General features: G+C 41.5%; 1 protein-coding gene across 4 annotated transcripts in view; it reads right to left on the bottom strand.

Moving 5' to 3' along the window:
• CPA6 (carboxypeptidase A6) overlaps window positions 1-25,336 on the bottom strand; it is a 250,013-nt gene that overhangs the window by 128,624 nt on the left and 96,053 nt on the right. For all 4 annotated transcript variants that reach the window (XM_085022215.1, XM_085022217.1, XM_085022216.1 and 1 more), the window contains one exon: window positions 21,446-21,521. Coding sequence is in view for 1 of the 4 variants with exons in the window: in XM_021089270.2 (XP_020944929.1) it covers window positions 21,446-21,521 (76 nt within the window). In the remaining 3 variants the exon portion in view is untranslated. The remainder of the gene's footprint in view (window positions 1-21,445; window positions 21,522-25,336) is intronic.

Here is a 25,336-nt window from a genome sequence, read left to right as displayed (position 1 = left end):
AGAAGGATGGTAGAAACTGTGTGTTCTTGTAACAATAGTTATAAACCCTGAATGACCGAAATGAATTAGTAATGGCACAGGCAATATTTCTGAAGACACTTTTCTTAAGAGCATCAAAGAACCATATGACTCAGTGGCAAATCAAATGCTGTCAAAGAGTGTTTGGTCTTATAAAAGTTTAAGGGATAAGCAGTTTTATGCCAGAGGAACTTCTAGTAACATCAGCTTAGATGTGTTTTACACTTTCCATTTAATATAACCACAAAGAAGGTTTCCTCAAAGAACCTCATTTTGTAAGAACAAAGATTTTCAAGAGGCCATGAATAAATAGGAAACTTTTGTTGATATTACAGTATTGTTTAAGTATTTTTATATAACTGAACAAGGTCTAATAGTTTAGAACTTTGTCAGACACTATTCTCTTTGGAGAACAGTGAAGCTCTGGGATGTACCTGTACATACATGTGTATAATAAAACTTTAAGGATTTCCTGTAACTGCTGTAAATGGAGAGGAATATTGCAAGATATCCACGACATAATTTATAGATGAGTACAAGTCCTCATTTGGAATATCAGGCATCTTGATTATAACTTTGCAAATGATATGTACCTAATGCATAGCAGGCTAGCTGTGCTGACATGTGTACCATACACTTAAACATCTCATAAAAGATAATTTCTCACTTGCCAGAACATCTCTGTAGTTCAACTTGTAGTATCACAAATCCCAACCCATACATATTTTTGAAATACCTACCTCCACTATGGCTATATACTTTAAATACTGTGTATAAAATAGTATTTTCTGGAGTTCCCATTATGGCACAGTGGAAACGAATCTGACTAGTATCCATGAGGATGTGAGTTTGATCCCTGGCCTCACTCAGTGGGTTAGGGTCTGCTGTTGTCATGAGCTGTGGTGTAGGTTGCAGATATGGCTTTGATCTGGCATTGCTGTGGCTGTGGTGTAGGCTGGCGGCTGCAGATCAGATTCGACCCCTGGCCTGGGAACTTCCATATGTCATGGGTGCAGCCCTAAAAAAAAAATAAATAGTATTTTCTACTTAGGCTCAATGCATATTTCCACAGTTTCCTGAAAGTGACCAAATCACAGTGTAATAGGCTCCAGTGCATTGTTCAGAGTCATTGACAGTACTGGGAAACTTTATCAAGTATTTATGGAAACAACTCGTTAGCTGGCTGCGTTTTATAAACCTGACATATAGAACTGTTTTAGGGAAGCTATGGTCATATTGGGGTATGACCTATACTTTTAAGCAATTTTATGTCAAGTTTAAATTAAAAATTTTTTTCAAGATATGTGTAAGTTATTTTAAATTTGTGAGCCTGTGAAAACATAAGATGTTTTCTGAGGTATCAAGGATCTTCTTTAAGAATTGGAAAACTCATTATTTAGTCTACATTGTCTCTCTGAGCAAATAATTTGTACACTATGTTGGCATGGATGCAGAGAAATAGATATTCTCAGACATTTCTGGTGGGAATATAAATTGACCAGGTCTCAACGGGGCACAATTAAAAAATATCTATAAAGTACTATCCTCTTTGACCCAGGAATTCCACTTCTGAGAAATTATCCTACTCGTGCATGTGGGAGATGAATTTCCTATCAGTTTCTTCATTTCAACCATGTTCGTAAGAGCACAAGATTGGAAGAAATCTTATCATCAGTAGAAGACTGGTTAAAGATGTTTTGGTATGTCCACACAATGAGAGACTACAGAGCTATAACAAAAAGAGCAAGGGAGCTTTTTGTATTTTGTTACAGAATGATCACTAAGTTTTTTTTTTTTTTTTTTTGGCCACTTATTATTGTGTGACTTATTGACTTGGTAACATATCCTAAGCGAAGCAAGCAGGTAGTGGAATAGTTTGTATAGTTTTGTTCTAGTTTCTAAACCATCCTTATTTCCTCCTCCCTGTTACCTCCCTTCCTGGATTTGTGTCAAATGTTTCTGTAAGAAAATGGTTACACTGATTGCCGCTGTGGGAAGAATTGTATGACTAGAGGAGGGGTGGGTGGGAGATTTTTTTATTCTGTATCCTCTAAACATTTTGAATTTTGAACACTGTATATATTGTGTTGTGTATTCAAAAATAAACACATCCAAGTTTAAATGAGTCCATTTGAACCCTACATATGTCAAGACAAAAGGAGGGAATTACTCATCAGCAGAATAACTGTCATGTACTGAGTCCCAGTATCCTCAGTGTTTACTCCCCTTAGAACAGAAACCATCTGCTATCTTCTAAAAGGCGGCTTCTCTCCTTCATCCCATGAAGTTCTACAAGAAGGCAGGGACCACGACGCTCCATTGCCAGACCTTAGAGAAGCAGAAATAAGAGCAAAATTGGAACATAACTGCCGACCTGGAGGGAGGTGGAATGAGGTCAGATTGGTGCCTCAACTGAATGTTGGGAAATTACAGCTCCATTTCTGCTTCAAGAGGTACTGTGACTCACATGCCCTAGCAGAAAATGAGATAAAGCCCATCGCACATACCGCCTGTCATTTCTTTCCCTGCTTGAGAACTGTGAGAATTAAATCAACTGACATTTTATGGAGTTTACAACTCTTTGATAGCAAACTGCTATAGAGGAACTTTATAATCTTATAAAGTTTATATAAGAATTTTGTAAGCTTTCTATATCTTACTTTTTAAAACAGCTAGTGTTCTTTTTACAAACAAGAAACTAAGTGTGACACAAAACTGATCTTTAGATGCCCATCCTGAAAAGAGATAAGTTCATATATTGGATGTTTGATCTGGGTTTTGTCTATTACATCCTTAAACAAAATGCTGTGAGTTCCAAGGATCATTTTTTTTTTCTATAAAATATCCTTCTATATCATACAAGCATTTTTTTTTTCTTTTTATGGCTGCATGTACAGCATATGGAAGTTCCCAGGCTAGGGGTCGAATTGGAGCCGTATCTGCGACCTATGCCACAGTCTGCGGCAATGCCGGATCCTTAACCCAATGTGTGAGGCCAGGGATTGAAACCACATCCTCACAGAGACAGCATGGGGTCCTTAACCTGCAGAGCCAAAACAGGAAGATTTTTCCTTCCTTCCTTCCTCCTTCCCTCCCTCTCCTTCCCGCCCCCCCTTCTCTTTTCATGAAACATTCTTGAAATGTTTCCAACTTAAGCACAGAGGGTCACCTTGACCACGTGATTACACACATGTACTCTTTATTTCCCAGGTCGAAATGAGTGCAGGATTTGTACCAAACTGTTTTAAGTTGAGCAGTTCTTCTTACAAAATTCTTTGAGGAAAGACATTTAGAAATCCATTTAACTTTCCATTAAATTACAAACTTATTTATTCTTGAAAGAGCTCCTTTTGTACTTTATTACATTGCTCAGGATTATGAGGTTGTTACTAAAAGGAAGAAAGGATCTATAAATTTAAAACAGATACTAAATGGAAGTGACAGTTGCTAAAGCATGTCTGCAAACTTTTGTTAAACAACATTCAAGATAAACAGTTACAGATTCTTTGAAGAGTTTGGGGAACATTCAGATCTGTAGTCAATATTTACCAGGTTTCCTTTAAGACAACCTGGAGTTATGGTGGTACAGAGTCAGTGAGGTAGTTTACAGAGGATTCCTGGCAGATCAGATTTTACCCTCCACCCTTTTTTTTTTTTCCCCTTTGAGAATAACCAAGGACTTGAAACACTCAACATTACATTCGCTCTAAAGCCTTCCTGTTAATTCCAGATTAAATTGAACCTAAATTCTGTATTTGGTTCTGCTTTGTGTTTACCTTCAAACTGTCTTATCAGTCTGTCTCTTTTTGCCTCTACGCCATTCTGTTCCCTTGACTCAAGCCTATGGGTGTCATTAACATTTTTTGTTCTTTGGATTAACATACTCTACAGCTTTTAAAAAATGTATCCTATCTCTGGGGTAAACCACAATGGAAAGGGATATTAAAAAAAAAGAATGTATCCAGTTGTAAAACTAAGCCATGTTACTGTACAACAGAAATTAGCAGAGCACTGTAAATCAGCTATAATTAAAAAACGCATCCTTTGCATAGAAGGCATGAAAGACAGTAATTCTGTGTGGAAGAGGGTGTGTAAGCAGCAATTTGGTTGGAAAGGGTGAAAAGATGTTGAGAAATGTCAAGTGTCAACATCAAAATACATTGGGTGGTGATGGAGGTTGCATGGGGTTAAGGCAAAGGGAGCTACAATTTATGAACCTTAACATTATCCTTATCAGATTGGTTCTTCATTCCCCCAAACTGAATGAGAACATGTTTTTGAGTAAGAAAACCAGAATGTGAGGACAGGTTATACAAAAGAACACCACAACAAAGTTCTTCATAGGCTTAAGGAGGAGAATGAATACATCTAGTTGTGGCAGTTGGCCAAAGCTTCTCATGAGTTAGCACCTGGGACTGGCCCTTTTGACAGGTAAATGAGGAAGGGGTGGATAGTCCCAAAGGTGTAGGAATAAAATACATCCTTACCTCCTTCAAGCCTGAGCTCAAATGCCATCTTTTCAATGATGTCTTTCCTGACCATTCTATTTAAAAATTCCACTGAATGCCTTTCAACCTTCTCCCTTGCTTTATCCCCCACCCCCCCATAATTATGACCATTTGGTATTGATATGCTATATTTTTTACTTCTTTGGATTAGGTCTGTGGTATTTGGGGCCATCTCTCAGAAAGTAGATGGACTTTGTAACCACATCCTAAGTTCTTTCCTACATGTAATTCTCAAATCTGTTTTATTATCATTGCTGGCTTCCTGATCCTGGGCATTGTCCCTTCTCCCTAACTCCGAGGGCACTGGAAACAGTAGGCTGCACAGGAAAGGCAGACAGGTAACTCTCCTAAGTCACTTTGCAAACCTAAAGAACTTAGTGGAACTTTTTTGGTTGGAAACTGTTTTCAGTCTTGTGTTTAGGATCTAGTAGCAGTCTGATTATCCTTTTTATCCCAATTCATTTTCATTTCTGCTTATAAACTGGTCAATTCCTGCCTGAATCCATCTCCTTCTTTTAATGCCTTGCTATCAACAGCGAGAACCAACACAGGCTCATATTCTGGGTATTTGCAACTACTTTCCTTAGAGCTATAGGATCAATAGGCACTTCCTTTGCCTTCCAAGTTCAGCTGATAGTTTTACCAAATGTTATTACAGAACACTGGTCTTTTTCTTTCCTAATTATGATGTCTCCATTCCTTCCACCTACTGCCCAGCTGCTAAGCTAATGCCATGTATTTTTGTTTCTGTGAAGGTAGCACTTTGATGTACCATATTCAGTATTAGCAGTGATGCCGCTGAAGGGCAGCAGAATATGCCAGCTCAAAATACAAGGGTAGGAGTTCAAGACATGCCACCTCCAAATATACTGCTTTGGTACATTGGTTATTTTACACTGTAGGCACCTGAAAAGCAGCAAATGCAGGAAGAGGCTTTCTCTTTACTCTCCTTATCTGTTTAAAAACATAGCCTCTAAAAGTCTCTCCTGCCAACGGTCCTTACTCCCCTCTGCATGAGTTTTCATCAGCCAGGGAAGATTGACTCTTATCTCAGGAAAGGAGACTAGAAATCAATAGCACAGCCATCCAAACGTTGTCACAAACTATCAAACATCCCATCTATTCTTCTAAAAGCCCATTCATCTTTTCTAAAAATCATTTACTCTCCTCTAAGAAGCCTATATTCTTTTTTTCTCTATTGGAATGGTATTTTGGTCTGAATCCTAAGCCTCCTTGGGGAATTACTCACTCTACCCTGAGTATTTCTCAAGGATACATGAGACGTAGCTGTTAATAGATTTCTATTTGTTTTCCTTTTGTCACTGCTTTTATTACAGGGGTCTTAGCTAAGAACACAGAAGAGTAGAGGGAAAATTATTTTTCTTTCACTATAATGTTCAAACACAAAACAAAAAGACTCAGGGAGTTCCCATCAAAGCTCAGTGGCAATGAATCCGACTAGTAACCATGAGGACTCCAGTTCAATCCCTGGCCTTGCTCAGTGGGTTAAGGATCTGGTGTTTCTGTAAGCTGTGGTATAGACTGCACATGCAGCTTGGACCCAGCTTTGCTGTGGCTCAGGGGTAGGCCGGCAGCTGCAGTTCTTATTTGACCCCTAGCTTGGGAACTTCCATAGGTTGCAGGTGTGGCACTAAAAAAAAAAAAAAAAAAAAAAAAAAACCTCAAAAAACTAAAAAACTACAAACCCCCCCCAACCCCCCAAAAGACTCCAATATAAGAGAAGTTTATTCCTTGGTCACATAACAAAGGTGGGTATTTCTTGAAGGTGGGCAGCTTTCCTCTATGTAGTGATTCAGGAATCTGGAAATTTTCTATGTCATGGTTCTTCCATCTGTGGGGGTCTGCTATTAGTGTCATTCAGGCAGCAGCAGAAGAAAGAAGGTGTGTAGGGAAAGCTTCCTTCCTCTAAAGTCTTGGTCCACTAATGGTCTGCATCACTTCTGTTTACTTTCCATTGATTCCATTGTGTATGTTCCAGTATATATAAGGCCATATCTAACTGATGTCAAGGGAAGTTGGAAATACAGTGCCCAGGAACAAGAGAAGACAAGAATTCTGCTGCACAACTAAAAGGCTGCTGTACAAGGTCACCCCAGGAATCTGTGAAAGCCCAGAGTCCTTGAGTCCTAACAGGCACCCCAACTCATAGATGTGTAACTCTACATGGGTTGTTCATGATAGGCTCCCATTTCTCTATGGTCTTTGATTTCTCCCTTCTGTGTGACTTAACAGTCAAAAAATTCACAAGTGTTATTCTGCATCTGTTCTTAAGGTAACTTTAATTTCTGTGTTTCTGAACTTTCTACTATTGAACTAAAGCTATCTGTTTGATTGGGTCCCATTGGTTTATTTTTGCTTTTATTTCTGTTGCCTTGGGAGACTGACCTAAGAAAACATTTGTAAGGTTGATGTCAGAGAATATTTTGCCTGTGTTCTCTTTTAGGAGTTTGATGGTGTCTTGTCTTATGTTTAAGTCTTTCAGCCATTTTGAGTTTATTTTTGTGCATGGTGTGAGGGTGTGTTCCAGTGTCATTTATTTGCATGTAGCTGTCCAGTTTTCCCAGCACCACCTGCTGAAAAGGCTGTCTTTTCCCCATTTTATATTCTTGCCTCCTTTGTCAAAGATTAATTGACTGTAGGTGTCTGGGTTTATTTCTGGGCTATTTTTGTTCCATTGGTCTTTATGTATGTTTTGGTACCATTACCACACTGTCTTGATGACTGTGGCTTTGTAATATGGCCTGAAGTCTGGGAGAGTTATGCCTCCTGCTTGGTTTTTGTTCCTCAGGATTGCTTTGGCAATTCTGGGTCTTTTGTGGTTCCATATAAATTTTTGGATTGTTTGTTTTAGTTCTTTGAAAATGTCATGGGTAATTTGATAGGGGTTGCACTGAATCTGTAGATTGCTTTGGGTAGTATGGCCATTTTTACAATATTAATTTTTCCAACCCAGGAGCATGGAATATATTTCCATTTCTTTGAATCCTCTTCAATTTCCTTGATTAATGTTTTCTAGTTCTCAGCAAATAAGTCTTTCACCTTTTTGGTCAAGTTTATTCCCAGATATTTAATTTTGCATAGCAAAGGAAACCATAAAAAAAGAGACAACTTACAGAATGGGAGAACATAGTTTCAAATGATGCAGCTGACAAGGGCTTAATCTCTAAAACATACAAAACCACTTATTCAACTCAACGGCAAAAAAAGCGAACAACCTAATTGAAAAATGGGCAAAAGACCTGAGTAGACATTTCTCCAAATAAGATATACGGATGGCCAACAAGCACATGAAAAATTGTTCGACACCCCTGATTATTAGAGAAATGAAAATCAAAACCACTAGGAGATACCATCTCATACCAGTCAGAATGGCCATCGTTAATAAGTCCACAAATAACAAATGCTGGAGAGGGTGTGGAGAAAAGAGAACCCTCCTACACTGTTGGTGGGAAGGTAAATTGGTACAATCACTATGGAAAACAGTATGGAGGCACCTCAAAAAACTAAATATAGAACTACCATATGACCCAGCAATTCCACTCTTGGGCATATATCTGGAAAAAACTTTCCTTGAAAAAGACACATGCACCCGTAGGTTCATTGCAGCACTATTCGCGATAGCCAAGACATGGAAACAACCTAAATGTCCAACAATAGATGAATGGATGGAGAAGATGTGGTATATATACACAATGGAATAATACTCAGCCATTAAAAAAACAAAATAATGCCATCTGCAGCAACATGGATGGAACTAGAGACTTTCATACTAAGTGAAGTAAGTCAGAAAGAGAAAGTCAAATGCCATATGATATCACTTATATCTGGAATCCAGTATATGGCACAAATGAACCTTTCCACAGAAAAGAAAGTTATGGACTTGGAGAACAGACTTATGGTTGCTGAGGGGGAGGAAGTGGGATGGACAGGGAATCTGGGGTTAATAGATACAAACTATTGCCTTTGGAATGGATAATCAATGAGATCCTGCTGTATAGCACAGGGAATTATATCTAGTCACTTATGATGGAACATGATGGAGGATAATGTGAGAAAAATATTGTATCTATGTATGTGTGGATCGCTTTGCTATACAGTAGAAAATTGACAGAACACTGTAAACCAGCTGTAATGGAAAAAATAAAATTATTTAAAAAATAAATTTAAAAAGTAGAAAAAAATTAATGTTATCTGGAATTCTGATTATAACCCCTTCAAGTAATTGCTTCCTCCTTATTGATGTCATCTTCTGGCTTCTTGGACATTTTCTAGAGACCATGACTCATAGGTGTCATGGTCTCTAGATGATGAAGAAAGGCTAAATCAGAGAATTAACTCTTACGGCTTATGTCTCTTGCATTCCTTATCTGAGATTGAATATACTTATGGTTGTATGATATTGACTTTATTGGTACAATTTACTAAGGAAAAAATTATTCTAGGCAATATCTTAAGTCCTGTGAAAGTCAACTTTCAGTTTATATCATTCATTTCCGCCAACCTTGAGCAACTGATCTCTTGCCCCATAAGGGCTCTGATGCTCCTGAAGGAGACTGGGTGACCCCCAGAAATTTGTTATTCCAAAATCAGGGTTGTGTTTCCTTTATAGCCTGTATGTTGTTTTGCCTGGTGTGTTCTGAAATACATATGATAAACAATAAGATTTGTGAGCTGTAGAGTCAACCTTAGATATGCTAAAATGGAAATATCAAAATACCACGTTCACTGTCACTATTTCTCCTCTAGCTTCATAGCTGTTCCTCTATGACTCACACAGTCATGGGAGAAAAATAATTTTTTCATGCTCGATGTCAATTATTTAGATATACTAAATTAAAAAGTGCTGAGATGATTTGAACACATTATTAATCAAGAAATAAAAAGTGAGGAGTGTTGCTGGAGGCGGTGGGAGGAATGGGTAATGGCCCAGGCGTGCGTGGCTGCAGGACCACAGAGTGGAGCATGGGGCAAGCCCCGCTCCGTCCAGCCAGACTATGCCCCTCCATCTCCGTGTCTTTTCTTGCTCTTGGCTGGCTGCGGAACAACCTCTGCCAAAATTTTCTTTTCAAAGCTGATAAAGATTTCAGGGGAGACGTCTCCTTAAACCATGTTCACAAGAAACACCTTAAATTAAAAAAATCGTCTGTGGAATGGAAGGCAGAATGATTGCATTTTTTTTCCCATCTAAAACTGGAATAAGAATCCCAGCCTTGGGCATCTATCTGGACAAAGCTCTACTTAAAAGAGACACATGCACCCGCATGTTCATTGCAGCACTATTTACAATAGCCAGGACATGGAAACAACCTAAATGTCCATCGACAGATGACTGGATTTGGAAGAGGTGGTATATATACACAATGGAATACTACTCAGCCATAAAAAGGATGACATAATGCCATTTGCAGCAACATGGATGGAACTATAGAATCTCATACTGAGTGAAATGAGCCAGAAAGACAAAGACAAATACCATATGATATCACTTATAACTGGAATCTAATATCCAGCACAAATGAACATCTCCTCAGAAAAGAAAATCATGGACTTGGAGAAGAGACTTGTGGTTGCCTGATGGGAGGGGGAGGGAGTGGGAGAGATCGGGAGCTTGGGCTTATCAGACACAACCTAGAATAGATTTACAAGGAGATCCTGCTGAATAGCATTGAGAACTATGTCTAGATACTCATGTCGCAACAGAAGAAAGGGTGGGGGAAAAAACTGTAATTGCAATGTATACATGTAAGGATAACCTGACTCCCTTGCTGTACAGTGGGAAAATAAAATTAAAAAAAAAAAAAAAGAATCCCAGCCTTTCTTTAAACTGTGGAGCCCATGTCAATAAGCAATATCTGGTACTTAGCAGAGAGCTTGACACCCAGGAAGTGTAGCCCAATTGTGAAATCCCTTCGCTCTCCTTTTTTGGTGGGTAGAAGGATGTGTTGTCATTCTTCTTGATAGCTGCCCCTTGCCATGACGTTTGCACTCTCTCTCCCCTTTGGATTTTTTTTTTTCGGTCTTTTTAGGGGTGCACCTGTGGCATATAGAGGTTCCCAGGCTAGGGGTTGAATCGGAGCTGCCACAGCCATAGCAATATTGGATCTCAGCCACATCTGCAACCTACCCCGCAGCTCATGGAAGCACCAGATCCTTGACCCACTGAGCAAGGTCAGGGATCGAACCTGCATCCTCATGGTTACTAGTCGGGTTTGTTACCACCGAGCCACAATGAGAACCCCCTTTTCGCTCCTTTTCAGGTCGTAGGGTAGTGAGCAGAGGTGCCCTAGTTTATCTTGCTAACTACCATAGCTCTGGGACTAGCAAAGGTTGCGTGTTAATACACTGCCTTTCAGCTCCCAATCCACCCCCTTTTGGTGCTGCTTTGTGAGACTTTGTGAGCTATACCTGGTAAACATTTCTCCTTTGATAGCTGGTCAGGGGTCAGGCTTTGTCAAAAGTGCGCTGGAGAGGGCGAGACAGCAGAGGAAGGAGCTTCTGTTTCCTGCTCCCACTTGCTTTCTTTGCTCCTATGACATGGCTTTTAGTGGCACATGCGAGTCCCACTTGCACTTACTCTCTGGTATGTTTTTCTGACACCACAGCAAGCAGCTTCTTCCAGATCAGCTCTGGCCTGCTGGCACCCTGCCTGGCGAGTTTCTCCATCACTCAGGGGGCCACTGACTCCAAGGAGGGCTGAATCTCAGCCTTGGGGTAGGGGGCAGGGTGGTGAAAAAGGCTGTCAAGTTTAACCCCTTCCTGTGTTTTCCTTCTCATCTTGGGGGCAGTAGCTGCTCTCTCTGCTTATATTTTCTGTCTTATACCTTTTAGTCCTTACTCACCATGTACTAGTTAATGCTATTTCATATAAAAACGTTTCCTGTTCAAAAACCTTGTGTGATTTCTGTCTCCTGACCGGACCTTGACTGATCCTATTGCGTAAACAAATGGGCTGTCTGCATTAAGCTAGGCTCTGGCTGTGGTAGTTTGGGTTGTAGGGCAAGGAGTGGGGGTGCCTATTGAATGAGAGAAGAATACAGCCTGCCCTTTGGTTGCTTATCCTCCCACCCACTCACTCCTTGCCTGAGCGCCCAAGGCTGGCTTCCTTGGGTACCACCACTAGTCTCAGCCTAGTCCATCAACATGAAGACATCTTTTGCCTGTGACCCTGATAGTCTCTCAGGGAGTGAACAAACAAGACGTGGGATGTATCCTCTTAAAGATCACCAGTCCCTGCACTGGCTCAACATCTTTTTCCTGCGAGATGATGACCCATGCTCCGTGGACCTCTTTTCTCATGAATATGATGCTGATTCTCAGCCCAGATCAGTCCATTTTCAAAACGTGACTAAAATGTGAGAGAATAGAGCACTCGGGATAAGATGGCCTGAGAGCAGATGCAATTATCAGGAAAAGATCTAAGAGATGTATTTGTGGGACCGTGGGAATTCCAATCACAGTTGAACAGCTATAAAAACAAAATGGTAGAAAACAGGAAATGTCTTTAATCAAGTCAAGTCTTTGTGCTGGTGGTTGATGAATATGCAAAAGCTGTTGTGAATTTTTTTTAGGGCACAGAGAACTGCCTCATAGGCATCCCTAATAACTGTTTTTAGGTTATAAGAAAGGAGTGGATGTGTAAATCAAGCATGTCAGAGGTTTAAAGAGATATAGAGATCTTTAATTATATGAACAACACATTGACGCCTACAACACCTGAGCTCTGATTTTCAAATTACAATATTTCAAATTGAAATTATGCTAATTAGCTTTATTGTATTCATTGAAATTAGCCAATGCCCAAAGGCAAAATCCTAAAGTTTTTAGGATTGGAAGCTCTAGCAGAAAATGGTAGATTTTACAGATGATTCGCTCAAGAAAAAAATTCTTTTGGCTGAGTCCTCAGCATGGAGAAGTTCCTGGGTCAAGGATCAAACACAAGCCACAGCAGTGACACCACCAGATCCTTAACCCACTGGGCCACCAGGGAACTCAAGAAACTTTGTATCAAGTTCTTATAGAAACCCTACTTCCTTATCCAGCTTCTTTTGTAATTGAAGAGATATAACTTCCTCTACCTCACACCTTTGCCCATTCCTTGATAGTCCCTTAACCCATCATTCTGTAGTGATTTTCATTTCTACTCCTGTTTCTATTTTTTGGACCCTACTGGAAAAAAAAATATATATGTATTTTGTCTTTTTAGGGCCACACCCACAGCATATGGAGGTTCCCAGGCTAGGGGTCCAATTGGAGCTGTTGCTGCCAGCCTACTCCAGAGCCACAGCAATGCCAGATCCAACACTGTATCTGCCATCTACACCACAGCTCCTGGCAACCCGGATCCTTAACCCACTGATCGAGGCCAGGGATTGAATCCTGCAACCTCATGGTTCCTAGTCAAATTTGCTTCTGCTGTGCCATGACAGGAACTCCCCCTGTTGGCAATATATTCAGTCACACATATGTTCTTGATTAGAATCCAAGTCGAGTTGCTTGTATTACAATTATAGGTAAGTAGTTGAATGAATGAATTCTATGGGCTCATCTGTTCAAGGTACATTGAGTGACCACTACAGCCAGGTACCAGGGAAGCAAGACTGAGTCAGACACTGATCCCACCCAAATAGAATGCTAAGGAGTCTTTGCTCTCGGCAGGGTCTCAATCTGCGGAGGGAGACACAACCAGTCAACAAATTGCTGCAGTGTAAAGATATCTATGTTACAGCCATCGGCTAAGACAAATGTGAGGATTATTGAGTCTTTCTGGATTTGCCCACATTACAGATTAGGAAGTGGAGGCACAGAGAAATCAGGTCATTTGTCTGACACTCATGTGATGTGGGAGGGTCTGGACATAAAGGCTAGAACCTAAATCCAGGGGTCAGACTGTCATTAATCACCAGGCTAATTTCTTTCACATCTGACCTGTACAAGACCTCACAAGGTCAAATATTTAATAAGTGTTTGGATGGTGATAGTCAATCCCTGTTAGTCATTGGTACTCATTGACACGCTGGTGCTCATTTCTCTAAAAAAGGTTCCATCCTGCTTACAAAAAAGACCTCTAAAACCAGGTAAGGCAGGGGAAATCACTCCACACTGATGCAGCTAGAGAAAAGAAAATACGGTAAAAAGCCAGAAACTTTTAAAATCAAGCAGGAATTCCCACTGTGACACATGCCATGGGTTAAGGATCCAACTGCAGTGGCTTGGGTCACTATGGAGGCACTGGTTCAATCCCTGGCTCCAGTGAGCTAAAGGATGTGGCATTGCCACAGCTGCAGCGTAGGTCATAACTGTGGCTTGGATTCAAGCCCTGTGGCTGAGCAATAGGCTGCTGTGAGTTCATGAGTCCAAGACGTGGCCCAAAAGTATAGTCTGTACACTTGATAGGAAACCTCTCAGTGACCAAGAAGTCTCATCTCTGTCCTTGAATAAGGAACTTCATCTATTTTTCTATCCTCTGTCCCATGTTCATGTTCCTTAAAAGTGGAAAGAGTGAGATTCACATGTGACAAGGAGAAAACCACGCCCTCCAATTCTTGTGGAAATCACAAGAATAAACACAAAGGGTGATCTACAAAGAATTAGTCTGTTTTTCCACTCCTTGAATCTAGGCTGGCCCTCCGACTTCCTTTGGCTGGTGGAATGTAGCTGAAGTATATCTTGAGTTTCAAGCTTTGGTTCAAGAAACTTTGTAAGTTTGCTCTCTCTTGCTCTTGGATCCCCTGTGACCCCGCTAGACCATGGGAGACCCATGGTCCAGCTGTCCTGTCATCCCAGCCCACAGCCAACCACTAGACGTGAGAGTGACGGCAGGCACATGAATGAGGCTGGTTGATCACCTTCTATGGGAGACTGTGCTGGACCTGGCCTCTCAAACCATCCAGTCACAAGCACTTTAGGAATAGCAGTTGCCATCATCCAGTAAGAATAACTACTTTTAAAGTGTAAAAACATCTCAAAACATGTTTCAACATCAAAATTGAGAAGTCTTGCAAACAGAAAGGAAACATGGCCAAATTAAAATTTGGCAGTTAGTCCAAGTTCATGCTGTCAAACTATTTGAGCAAGTAAAATAAAAGATCTGGGGTAATATCATAAAACACTGTAGGGTTTTTTTTTTTTTTTTTTACTTTTGCAAGAATGTTTCTAATGTATTCCTGTTTTCTCCACATATTGTATTGCTTCTCTTCATTTTTTTTTAAATTGAGTTTACTCATTACCAACAGCCACACAGAGGGAGAAAACTACACACCATGTCTGAAATTTGTATTCCTGAAATTTAATCCGTAACTGCATGTGGGCACCGATCAGGATTTTAAGGAGCTGTCTCTCTTTCAAACATCATGACAGAGAAAGCCAATTAATGTTGCTTCATTACTTTACAAAGACTTTAACAACAACAACAAAATGTAAATGGTCTTTCTTATCCCAAACATATTGACAGATCAAAGTTTTGGTCTCTTCTTCACTCTCATCTTTTAATACCATTTGTAATGCTTCTCTGTATCATCAGCTAGCTTGCTGAGCCATTGGCTGTTTGAGGCCATTTTGTTAGATTTTTATTGCTAAGTTATCACAAGTTTAGCAGCTCAAGTTTTTACTATTTCTGTAGGTCATAAATGACTTGATTTTCTGCTCAGGATATCCAAGGGCTGATATCAAGGTGTTAGCATAGACTGCAGTCTCATTTGGGGCTCAGGATCCTCTCATATTCTCACTGGTTTCTGGTAAAATTTATTTCCTTGTGGTTGTAGGACTGAGGTCCCTGTTTTTCCTTCTAGTCAACGGAGGACACCTGTCAATAATTAGAGGCCTCCTGCAATTTTTTGCTACCTAGAAGCTCTTAGCTTGTATGTTTGATTTTCTCCAGGCCAGAAGGAGCCTACTTTGATTTCCTCTTTTGCAACCAAGTGGAGAGAACACTGTCTTTTTAAAGCATTCACCTGATTAGGTCAGGCCCACCCGGATAATCTCCCTATTTTAAGGTCAACTGATTTGGGACTTAAAATTTTGCAAAATCCTTTTAAAGCAGAACCTAGAATAGTGTTTGATGGAATAGCTGGGAGAAGGTGTGGCTAAGAATCTTTCTTTTTTTTTCGGCCATGTCTGTGGCATGTGGAAGTTTCTGGACCAGGGATTGAGCACCCGCTGCAGTTATGACCTGCTGTGGCAACGCTGTATCCTCAACCTGCGGCAAGAGGAAACATCCCCAGGGCTAAGAGTCTTAAAGGCCATCTCAGAATTCTGCCTCTCTCAGCCATGCTTAAGAGATCTTATAATGGCACAATCAGTTTTTAATGAAACACAGAATAACTCCCATAGCAAGAATTCTATTACCCATCTTCTTCCTCTCAAGTTTCCCAATCCATCAAACCATCCGGTTGGTTAATTGTCTTATAAGCTCCTAGGGACCACAGGTGTCCTTCAGTTCCTGCAGGTCCAGCTGCATGACTTGGGCGGGTACCAAGAGGGGTTAGAGAAAAGCACAGTCAACTACAATGCAGTGCTGAGGAGGGCGATCACACCTGGGAAAGGCAGCAGCCAAGTTCACAACCAAGCAAAGGAGAAAGGATGAAGCCTCCCTCCTATGAAGTGCAGCCTTTTCCCATGGAAATTTATGGCTCTTGATATGTCACTCAATGACAACTGACAAGCTGACTTTTTTTTTTTTTTTGTCATTTTGTCCTTTTTAGGGCTGCACCTGCTGCATATGGAGGTTCCCAGGCTAGGGGTCCAACTGGAGCTACAGCTGCTGGCCTACACCACAGCCACAGCAACATGGGATCTGAGCCATATCTGCCATGTACACCACAGCTCATGGCAGTACCGGATCCTTAACCCACTGAGCAAAGCCAGGGATCCCACCCCCAACCTCATGGTTCCTAGTGGGATTCGTTTCCACTGCACCATGATGGGAACTCCCAGACTCATATTTTTGAGGCTATGTTTTTGTTTGAAAAAATGATCAGCTCTTGAACACAGGGAAGTTGTTTATCCTACAGATCTCTGATGAGAAAACTGGAAGCAAACATTAATTTTTCTTTCAACAAGGATGTGTCAATACTGTAAGAGAAACGTTGTGATCTTACATAAAGCCATTTCTATTCCTTCAGAGCACAAAGACTTCATCAAGAAATGTAGGCAGAACATGGTGTTCAGACTCTAATTTTACTCACCTGCAAACTGTCCTCTTTCCATCATAACTTTATTTAAATCATGGTTATGCTCTTAATTAACAATTTAATTGGTTGGTGCTTTCTCAATCCAGTTCTCTGGAGGCATGGTTTTCTATTTAACTTTCTTGTTTTAATTCTTCAGCAAAACCATAAAATTTAATTAGGAAAGTAACCAGCTTTGTAACAGCAGTTCTCTGTCTAATTAGCTATGCTCTGACTGTACCTTCTCAGATCCCGTTCAACATTGCACATACACTTTGCATTTGTTCAGGTTTCAGATAAGGCACTGTGAATTTAGCCTAAGCTTATATTCCAATTGCCTTTCACTTTTCCCAGAATGCTGGGTTATGGCCAGTAAAATCAGAAAAATTAACTTAAAGCATTCATACATGCTGTTAAACCAAGAGCCATCAAAAGCCAAGATGCAGGAATGTTATCTTACTGTGCATAGTCATTTCTACCGCTGTAGAACAAAGTATCACACACTCAGCACCTTAAAACGACACCCACTCGTCATCTCACAGTGCTGAAGGTCAGAAGTCCAGACACAGCTGGCTGGATTTTTCTCTTTAGGGTCTCACTAAGCAAAAATCAAGGGACAAGCTGGGCTAGGACCTCAGGGTCCTCGTCCAAGCTCATATGATTGTGGCAGAATTCAGTTCCTTGTGGTTAAAGGACCAACCATCTCTGTTTCCTTGCTGCCTATTAGCTGGGGATGGCTCTCACATCCAAGCAGGCACTATCCTTACCACATGGCTCCCACGGACAGTTGGCAACATCTCAGCTTCCCTCCACGCCGGCAGTAGCATCTGACTTCTTCCTCTGGGAATGGCTGGAGAACATGCTCTGCTTTTAAGGGGGGCTCACCTGATTAGGTCAGGCCCACCCCAGGTCATTACCCTTCTGCAGCACAATACATTCTGTCCCAAGAGAATGACTATCCCAACATATTAACAGACCTGCTGCCCACACTCAGAGGAGGGTTATGAAGTGAGTATTCACCATAGGGCAGAAATCCTGGGGCCATCTTAGAATTCTGTCTATCACCCTATGAGGTGGGGAAAGAAGGCAACTAAAGGCCTCCCAGCAAGCCCTCCCCATTTCTCCCCTTGGAGGTAGGGCACAGGGTGTGCAAAGGAGCGGCTAACAATGGCTCCAGTTCTGTCCCATCAGCTCCACAGGGCATCAGGTGACAGACAGTCATATTCTTTCTTCTCTGCAGGCTGCTTTCTCTGCCTGGCCCCAACTGCTGCTTTTAGCCATGCAAGAGGATCGTGCAATGAAATCATTTGAATTTAAAATGACATTAACATGATGCTTTTAGATAGAAATGTATTTAAGCTCAGTGTCTCAAACTCCAGCCAGATAAAACTATTTCTTTAGTAAAAGAAATGAAATGTGCAAAGAGTTAATATAGCAGGCCCCAAACTGCTAACCTTAGAAACATCTTCTTGCAAGAGTGGCCTGGGAACTTAGACTGTGGAAGGGTTTCCACCATAATCACGGAGAAGAGTGGCTCCCTGTACCCCAAGTGTCTGTGCAAACAGTATAGATTGTGCTGAATGTCTGCTTGCCTTCAGAAATCTGGAGTTTTGCTATGTGGGACGCAGAAGGGGCCTATGTGATGAGGCCCAATAAAATCCTAGGCCTTGTCTACAACGAGCTTCCCTAGTAGCCAATACTTCACATGCGTCATTCATCACAACTTGTTACTGAGGGAATTAAGAACACCCCACGTGGGAGTACCCATCGTGGCTCAGTGGAAATGAATCTGACTAGCACCCATTAGGATGCAGGTTCAATCCCTTGTCTCGCTCAGTGGGTTAAGGAACCGGCATTGCCATGAGCTGTGGTGAAGGTCAAAGAGGCAGCTCGATCTGGTATTGCTGTGGTTGTAGCCTAGGCTGCAGCTGCAGCTCCAATTTGGCCCCTAACCTGGGAACTTCCATGTGCCGTGGGTGCTGCCCTAAAAGGACAAGACAAAAAAAAAAAAAAAAAAAAAAAAAGAACATCCCACGTGATTCCATTAGGAGCCTGGTTTCTCCTGGACATCATTCCATCGTGCCTTTTCCCTTTGCTGGTTTTGCTTTGTATCCTTTTGCTATAACACGTTATAAGTCTGATTAGGACTATAAGCTGAGCTGTGAGGGTCCTTCTGCAAATCACTCAACACAGAGGTGGTCTTGGTGACCCCTGACTCAAGGAATAATGGAACCAAGAGCAGGATAATGATCACACTCGGAGACCAGCTTCCACTGCCCTGCAAAGTCAGACTAGAGGCTCTGATCCTCTTCATCTGGGTTCTAGCTTCGTCTGGGTTCCAGTGGCTTTGGCACTGCCTGGTAGTGTGTGTGCAGATTTTGCACTGTGACCTGGGGCCAAGTTTCTTACCCTCCGTCTCTCCCAGGTTCTCTATCTATAAGATAGCAATAACAGTACCCAAGCCATAGATTGGTACAAATGAGGCAAGTCACACACTTAGACTGGGACTGGCACATAGTGACTGCAAGGGGCTGGATGTAATTCCCTGTGGAGTGGACTCCCTAGAGCTTCGTCCACACTCGAATATTAACTCCCTTCCCCCCTCCCTCTGCTCCCCTCTTTCCTCCCCAGCCTCCTCCCCAGCTCAGTTCTCTTCTCAGCTCCTGCACTTCCAACCATTTCCTACCCCAGTTTATTCCCTTGTCTTAAGGACCAAATGAAAGCGATACACAGGAACGTTTTTCTTTAAATACAAAAAGGGCACAGTGTAAATGTTTGTCATCAATGTCTGTCATCAATGCCCACTGTCCTATCTATGCTCAACATCTTTTGGTTCTATCTATGATTGGTTTTCTTTTTTTTTTTTTTTCCTGCTTTTTAGGGCTGCACCCGTGGCATATGGAAGTTCCCAGGCTAGGGGTCAAATTGGAGCTGCAGCTGTTGGCCTACACCACAGCCACAGCAACACAGGATCTGAGCCGCATCTGTAACCCACACCACAGCTCATGGCAATGCTGAATCCTTAACCTACTGAGCGAAGCCAGGGATTGAACTGGCATACTTATGGATGTTAGTTGGGTTCATAATCTGCTGAGCCACAACAGGAACTCCCGATCCACGATGATCTATGACTTGTAAGTAATCTCCACAGTTCTCACTGATATAATTTTACTGCTTTTGATAGTGGTAAGTGATCATCACATACTGAACTATGCAATTTTGTCTTCATGACTTTGTAAGGCCTACCATGCAAACCAATTCACAAACCGGGGGGTGGGGTGGGGGGGGGAAGTCCTTTGACAAAGCCTCTTTTCTAATATTTGATTCCGAATAGTTGTTCCCTGAAATACTGCCCTCTAAGATGTTAAAGGGGCTATTTTATTTTACCAGTGATATTTCTACAGCCCAGGGTCAACAGAGACAGAAACTGCTATGTGAAACTTGCTTTGTTTCTGTGCAACTTTTGAGTCCCTGGTGGGCTGTCAGAGAGCGTTTGGGTATTGCTGCTGAAAAGGCTGTTGTGGGGTTAATGATCACACGTGACCAGAGGATGGTCAATGTCAGTATCCAGAAGCAGTGATCCCTTTGAGGGAGAGGAGGTTTAGGATGTGCCCGGCAGGCCAAGCGCCTCTGGTATTGGCTACGATCACAGCAGTGTGTGATCAGCTCCTGCACCCTCACTCTGGGCCCTTGCAATGAGACCCCAAATTTACACGGGACACTGTGTGTGTGTGTTAGGTGGGGGTGCTGGGGACAAGGAGGAAGGAAGGCAATCAATAAACCTTCAAAACTTCATTTGCAAATAAATTCAGTATCTGAGGGGAAGATGTCAAAGAGAAACTCAAACCCAAAATAAAAGACCAAAAAGTCAGTAATGATAAATATCTCCAGAAGCCCTCCAGCCTATCCCTCTGTCCTTCCCCTAACACCATCTCCAGGGAGGACTGTACTTCTGTCCTGGGACACTTGTCTGTCCATCCCTCAGTGAAGGTCAATGAGGCCTCCTTGGCAACCTGCTTTGCATCCATTAAAATGAAGCTAAACCATCACAAACTTTATGGGATGCTTCTGGTCTTAGCAGGCATGGAAAAACTGGCGTTCATCAACACCCTTCGCATCATGAGCTTTTAGCTAAAGTTAACACCCAATTATATGTGGTAATGGGGAGATGAGAAGCCCTCTAAGTCTAAAATCCATAGACTTCATCAAAGATTGAATAATCAAAGCCCTTCAACCTTTGCCAACAAAATTCTCTTATCGGACCCACTGAAACATAGCAAAGTTAATTAACTTGAATTTCTAGCTTTAGTTTCGTCAACTCACGTCTGCTTGAAGTTTTAATTAGAAGGAATGTGTCTCGCTGATCAGCAGGAAGATTTCAAGGAGAAGTGAAGCTCTGGAAAATTATAAACCAAATCGACTCATTCATTCAAAAAAAAATGAGCTTCTAGGATGTTCAAGATACTCATTGAGAACGGAGTAACTGAACAAAACTAGATAAGCTCTCTCCTGAAGCTTCCATTCTACTAAGGAAGGGGGAAAATAAATAAGTGAACTAGTAAATAGATAACTGCTTGGATATACATTTTGAGCAACCTTAATTATCCTTAAAAAACACTTTTAAGTTCTCTTAGCATTTTCTTTCCTTGACTAATGAAGGGAAGAATTCCACTCCAGTCCGCAGACTGTAAACACATCATCAGCGGAATGACAAGTGAGCAGACACCTGCTTACCTTCAGGTGGTGGTACATTTTCTTCAGTGCATATGCTTCATCTTTCGTGTTGGGAATAAGTCTTATCACCTTATCACTATAAGAAAGGGGAAAAATGGTGATATTTACCTTTCAGAAATAAAGACATAGCCATCTCTATTTTCTTAACTTTTAAAAAACTATCTCCGCATTTAAGAAAAACAGCACAACTCTGGACAGGCCAGCAGAAATTTTATCCTGTTCTTGTCACTAATTGTGCTGGTCTTTTGAATTTTTAATTTTGGCTGCACCCATGGCATGGGGAGGTTCCCCGGGCCAGGGATTGAACCTGCTCTGCAGCTACAACCCACGCCACAGCAGCGGCAACATCAGATCCTTAACCTGCTGCACCCTATGGGAACTTCTGTGTTGGTCTTTTTTCCTTCCATCTTAACATTATTCACTTTCTTTTTAAAATCATCTTTTCAAGATTACAAACTCACACTGAAGCAGAGAAAGGCCCCAAACATAGGAACAGTGGCAACAGGACGAGAACTTCCATAAATACCTCAGAGCTGATACCAAGAAAAAAAATTCCTGATGACCAAAAAAACCCCCCCAAAACCTTAATTCTTAAATTTTTTAGCTTAATGCTGAAAAAGAATGTAACTTTTGATGAGAGGACCTATGAAATCCATATACAATGGAACATTCCTGGTTTGGATTCTTCCCACATTGAGAACAGTAAGATAAGCCCATCTCTATGGAGCATCTTATTTCTTGATCTGATATGTGGGGCCAAGTCAGAGGGCAAACAATTGGTTGCAGGTGTGCTATGAAATACAGACTGCTATTTTTTTTTTTTTTTTAGGACCGCAGGTACTGCATATGAGGGTTCCCAGGCTAGGGGTTGAATCAGAGCTGCAGCTGCTGGCCTATGCTACAGCCACAGCCATGCGGGATCCAAGCTGCATCTTCGACCTACATCCCAGCTCACGGCAACGCTGGTTCCTTAACCCACTGATGGAGGCCAGGGATCAAACCTGAATCCTCATGGATACTAGTTGGATTCCTTTCCGCTGCACCACAACGGGAACTCCCTATACATTTTTTTAACTTATTTTTTATTGATGTATAGTTGATAGTAATGTTGTGTTGGTTTCTGGTATGCAGCAAAGTGATTCATTTATATACATATTCTTTTACATATTCTTTTCCATTATGGTCTATTATGCAAAATTTTCAAAGTGATAAAAATTTAAAATCAATTTTTGTAGCCATTAAAATTTTACCAGAGTTGAAATTATAGGGAACAATCCATAAAGATTCTCAGTATAGATTCTGAATTGCCCGAGAAGACTCGAGGTGTCCGGCTTTCCGCCAGAGAGTTCTCTGCCGTGGCAACCTCCCCCCTCCCCCAGGTGTGCCAGACAGGTGTTATCATTTTTTTTTTTTTTTTTGTCTTGTTGCCTTTTCTAGGGCTGCTCCCGTGGCATAAGGAGGTTCCCAGGCTAGGGGTTTGATCAGAGCTGTAGCTGCCAGCCTACACCAGAGCCACAGCAACGCGGGATCCAAGCCGCGTCTGCAACCTACACCACAGCTCATGGCAACGCCGGATCCTTAACCCACTGAGCGAGGCTAGGGATCGAACCCACAACCCCATGGTTCCTAGTCAGATTTGTTAACCACTGCGCCATGACGGGAACTCCCTAGCATTTTCTAATGATGTTGTGACGAGGCCAGATTGGGAAGCATAGCTCTAGTATGTAATTATCACAACTGTTCCATGTGTTTTGCATAGAGTATATACTTATTACATATTTACTAATGGTTTGGTATAAAGGAGATCATTAAGAATAATTGGTTTCCAGAGGAAAGGTAAGGAAACAGTAAGTATTTAAGAAGAAGGAATCTTTTCCATAATCCTCTATGGCATTTTACGATAACTGCAGATGAAGTAGAATGTCACCAATACCACACACACATAAAGCACAAAACTCCAGCAGTTCAGCCACAAATTCTCCCTCCAGCCTCAAAGCTGTACCAGAATAAAGATAAAATTTGCATGCTTTTCCCTGGTTTTACTGCTTAGATGAATAGCAGTCATGAAGGCTAGGTAAGATGAATATGGAGAACATCAGAGCCCAAGAAAAACTTCCAGATTGGATCTTTTTTTTTTTAATTCTTTTTATGGCCACATCCGTGGCATATGGAGGTTCCCAGGCTAGGGGCTGAATTGGAGCTGTAGCCACTGCTACGCCACAGGCACAGCCATGTCTGCAACCTACACCACAGGTCATGGCAAGGCCGGATCCTTAACCCACTGAGCGAGGGCAGGGATCGAACCTGCATCCTCATGGATGCTTGTCAGATTGGTTTCCACTGCGCCACGGAGGGAACTCCCTTGTTGGACATTCTTGAGGACTCTGCATTTCCAGTCACTTCAGCTTTGTTCTTTCATATGATCCCATTATACCTCCTTTAGGCGTGTGAATTAAAAGACCTCTGGCTTGCTGATGATAATTTAGCATGTTTTACACACTGCTACTCTAACATGGCTCTATAGCTTTGGTTTCCTCAACAATCACACAACACAACCTCTCACCATCCATGTCACAAAATCTATTTTTCTGGGAAGAACAAGAAAGCAGAAGGAAAGCAAAAAAAAAAAAAAAAAAAAAAAAATCAAATCAAATCACTGTAAAACAACTGCAAATATGATCTTTGGAATTTAAATGTCATTACCCCCCTTCTTTTTCCTTTTTTTTTTTTTTTTTCATTTCTGTTACACATTTCTCGGACCTTTGTTTTTCCCAGATTCATCCTGTCCTGGCTTTTCCCACCTGTCCCAACACAATTCTTGGCAAAGAAAGACAACTCCGAGAGATGATGCGGTTGTTTTTGAGGGATGGATTACCTGACAGCTTGCTGAAAAACACCTCCATCTGGGGCCCTGTTAACTCCTCAAGAGTGCAAAGACAGCAATCTGTAGCTGCTTTACGGCCATGGAAAGATTTTTCTTTTTTTCTTTTTTTAAAGATAATAGATAATTCACTTTGGCAATTGGTTCCTCTTCAGCGAGTATAGGATAATATGGAATCACCTCTGGGATTCTTCAGCCCTGGAAGTGACTGTTTAAACCCAGATTTCTCTTCTTTTTTCTTTCTTCCTTTCTTCCATTCTTCCTTCCTTCCTTCCCTCCCCCCACTTCTTTCTTTCTTTCTTGGACCACACCTGTGGCATATGGAAGTTTCCAAGCTAGGGGTTGAATGGGAGCTACAGCTGCAGCCTAAACCACAGCCACAGCCATGCAGGATCTGAGCTGCGTCTGTGACCTGTATCACAGCTCACGGCAATGTCGGATCCTTAACCCACTGATTGAGGCCAGGGATTGAACCTGCATCCTCATGGATACTAGTCAGATTTGTGACTGTGGAGCCACAACATGAACGCCCAGCTTTGTCATTTTTATCACAAAAAAATTCACCTCAGCTTGTAGAATTTCTCAAGTGTGACTTGAGAAATATGTTCATGACCCTTTGATTATTTATCAAAGAACAAAGAATAAGGAAAGCCATTTAAGAAAGCCCATGAAAAGTCATATCTTTTTGCAAGTCCATAAATTATACTGGTAGGCTAGCCAGCAACCAAAACCAAAGAGCCCTTTATTCAGCATGTAAAACCGAATACTTTCCAAATGCCTCATTTGTTTTACCAAACGGAAAGCTTACTCTCTCGTGATCTGATAGCCAGGATTTTGTGAAGTGGTGAACAATAATTCAGGACCACAAACAGGAAAGTTTCGGGTAGTGAAGTAGCTACTGTAACTTAGAAAACCTAGCTGTGTACAACTATCACAGATGAATTGAGGGTTCCTTTCTAGTTTATCTGTTTTTTTTAACCGCTAGGTGGCAACCTCATGGGATTAAGATG

This window comes from Sus scrofa, chromosome 4 (genome assembly GCF_054392235.1).
Source record: "Sus scrofa isolate SSC_HxYL_T2T_F1_AM1 chromosome 4, Sscrofa_HxYL_maternal_Yorkshire_Landrace_v2.0, whole genome shotgun sequence".
NCBI classification, from domain to species: Eukaryota; Metazoa; Chordata; class Mammalia; order Artiodactyla; family Suidae; genus Sus; species Sus scrofa.
Note: the sequence above shows the minus strand (reverse complement) of the source record. Positions and strands in the feature narration are given on the sequence as shown.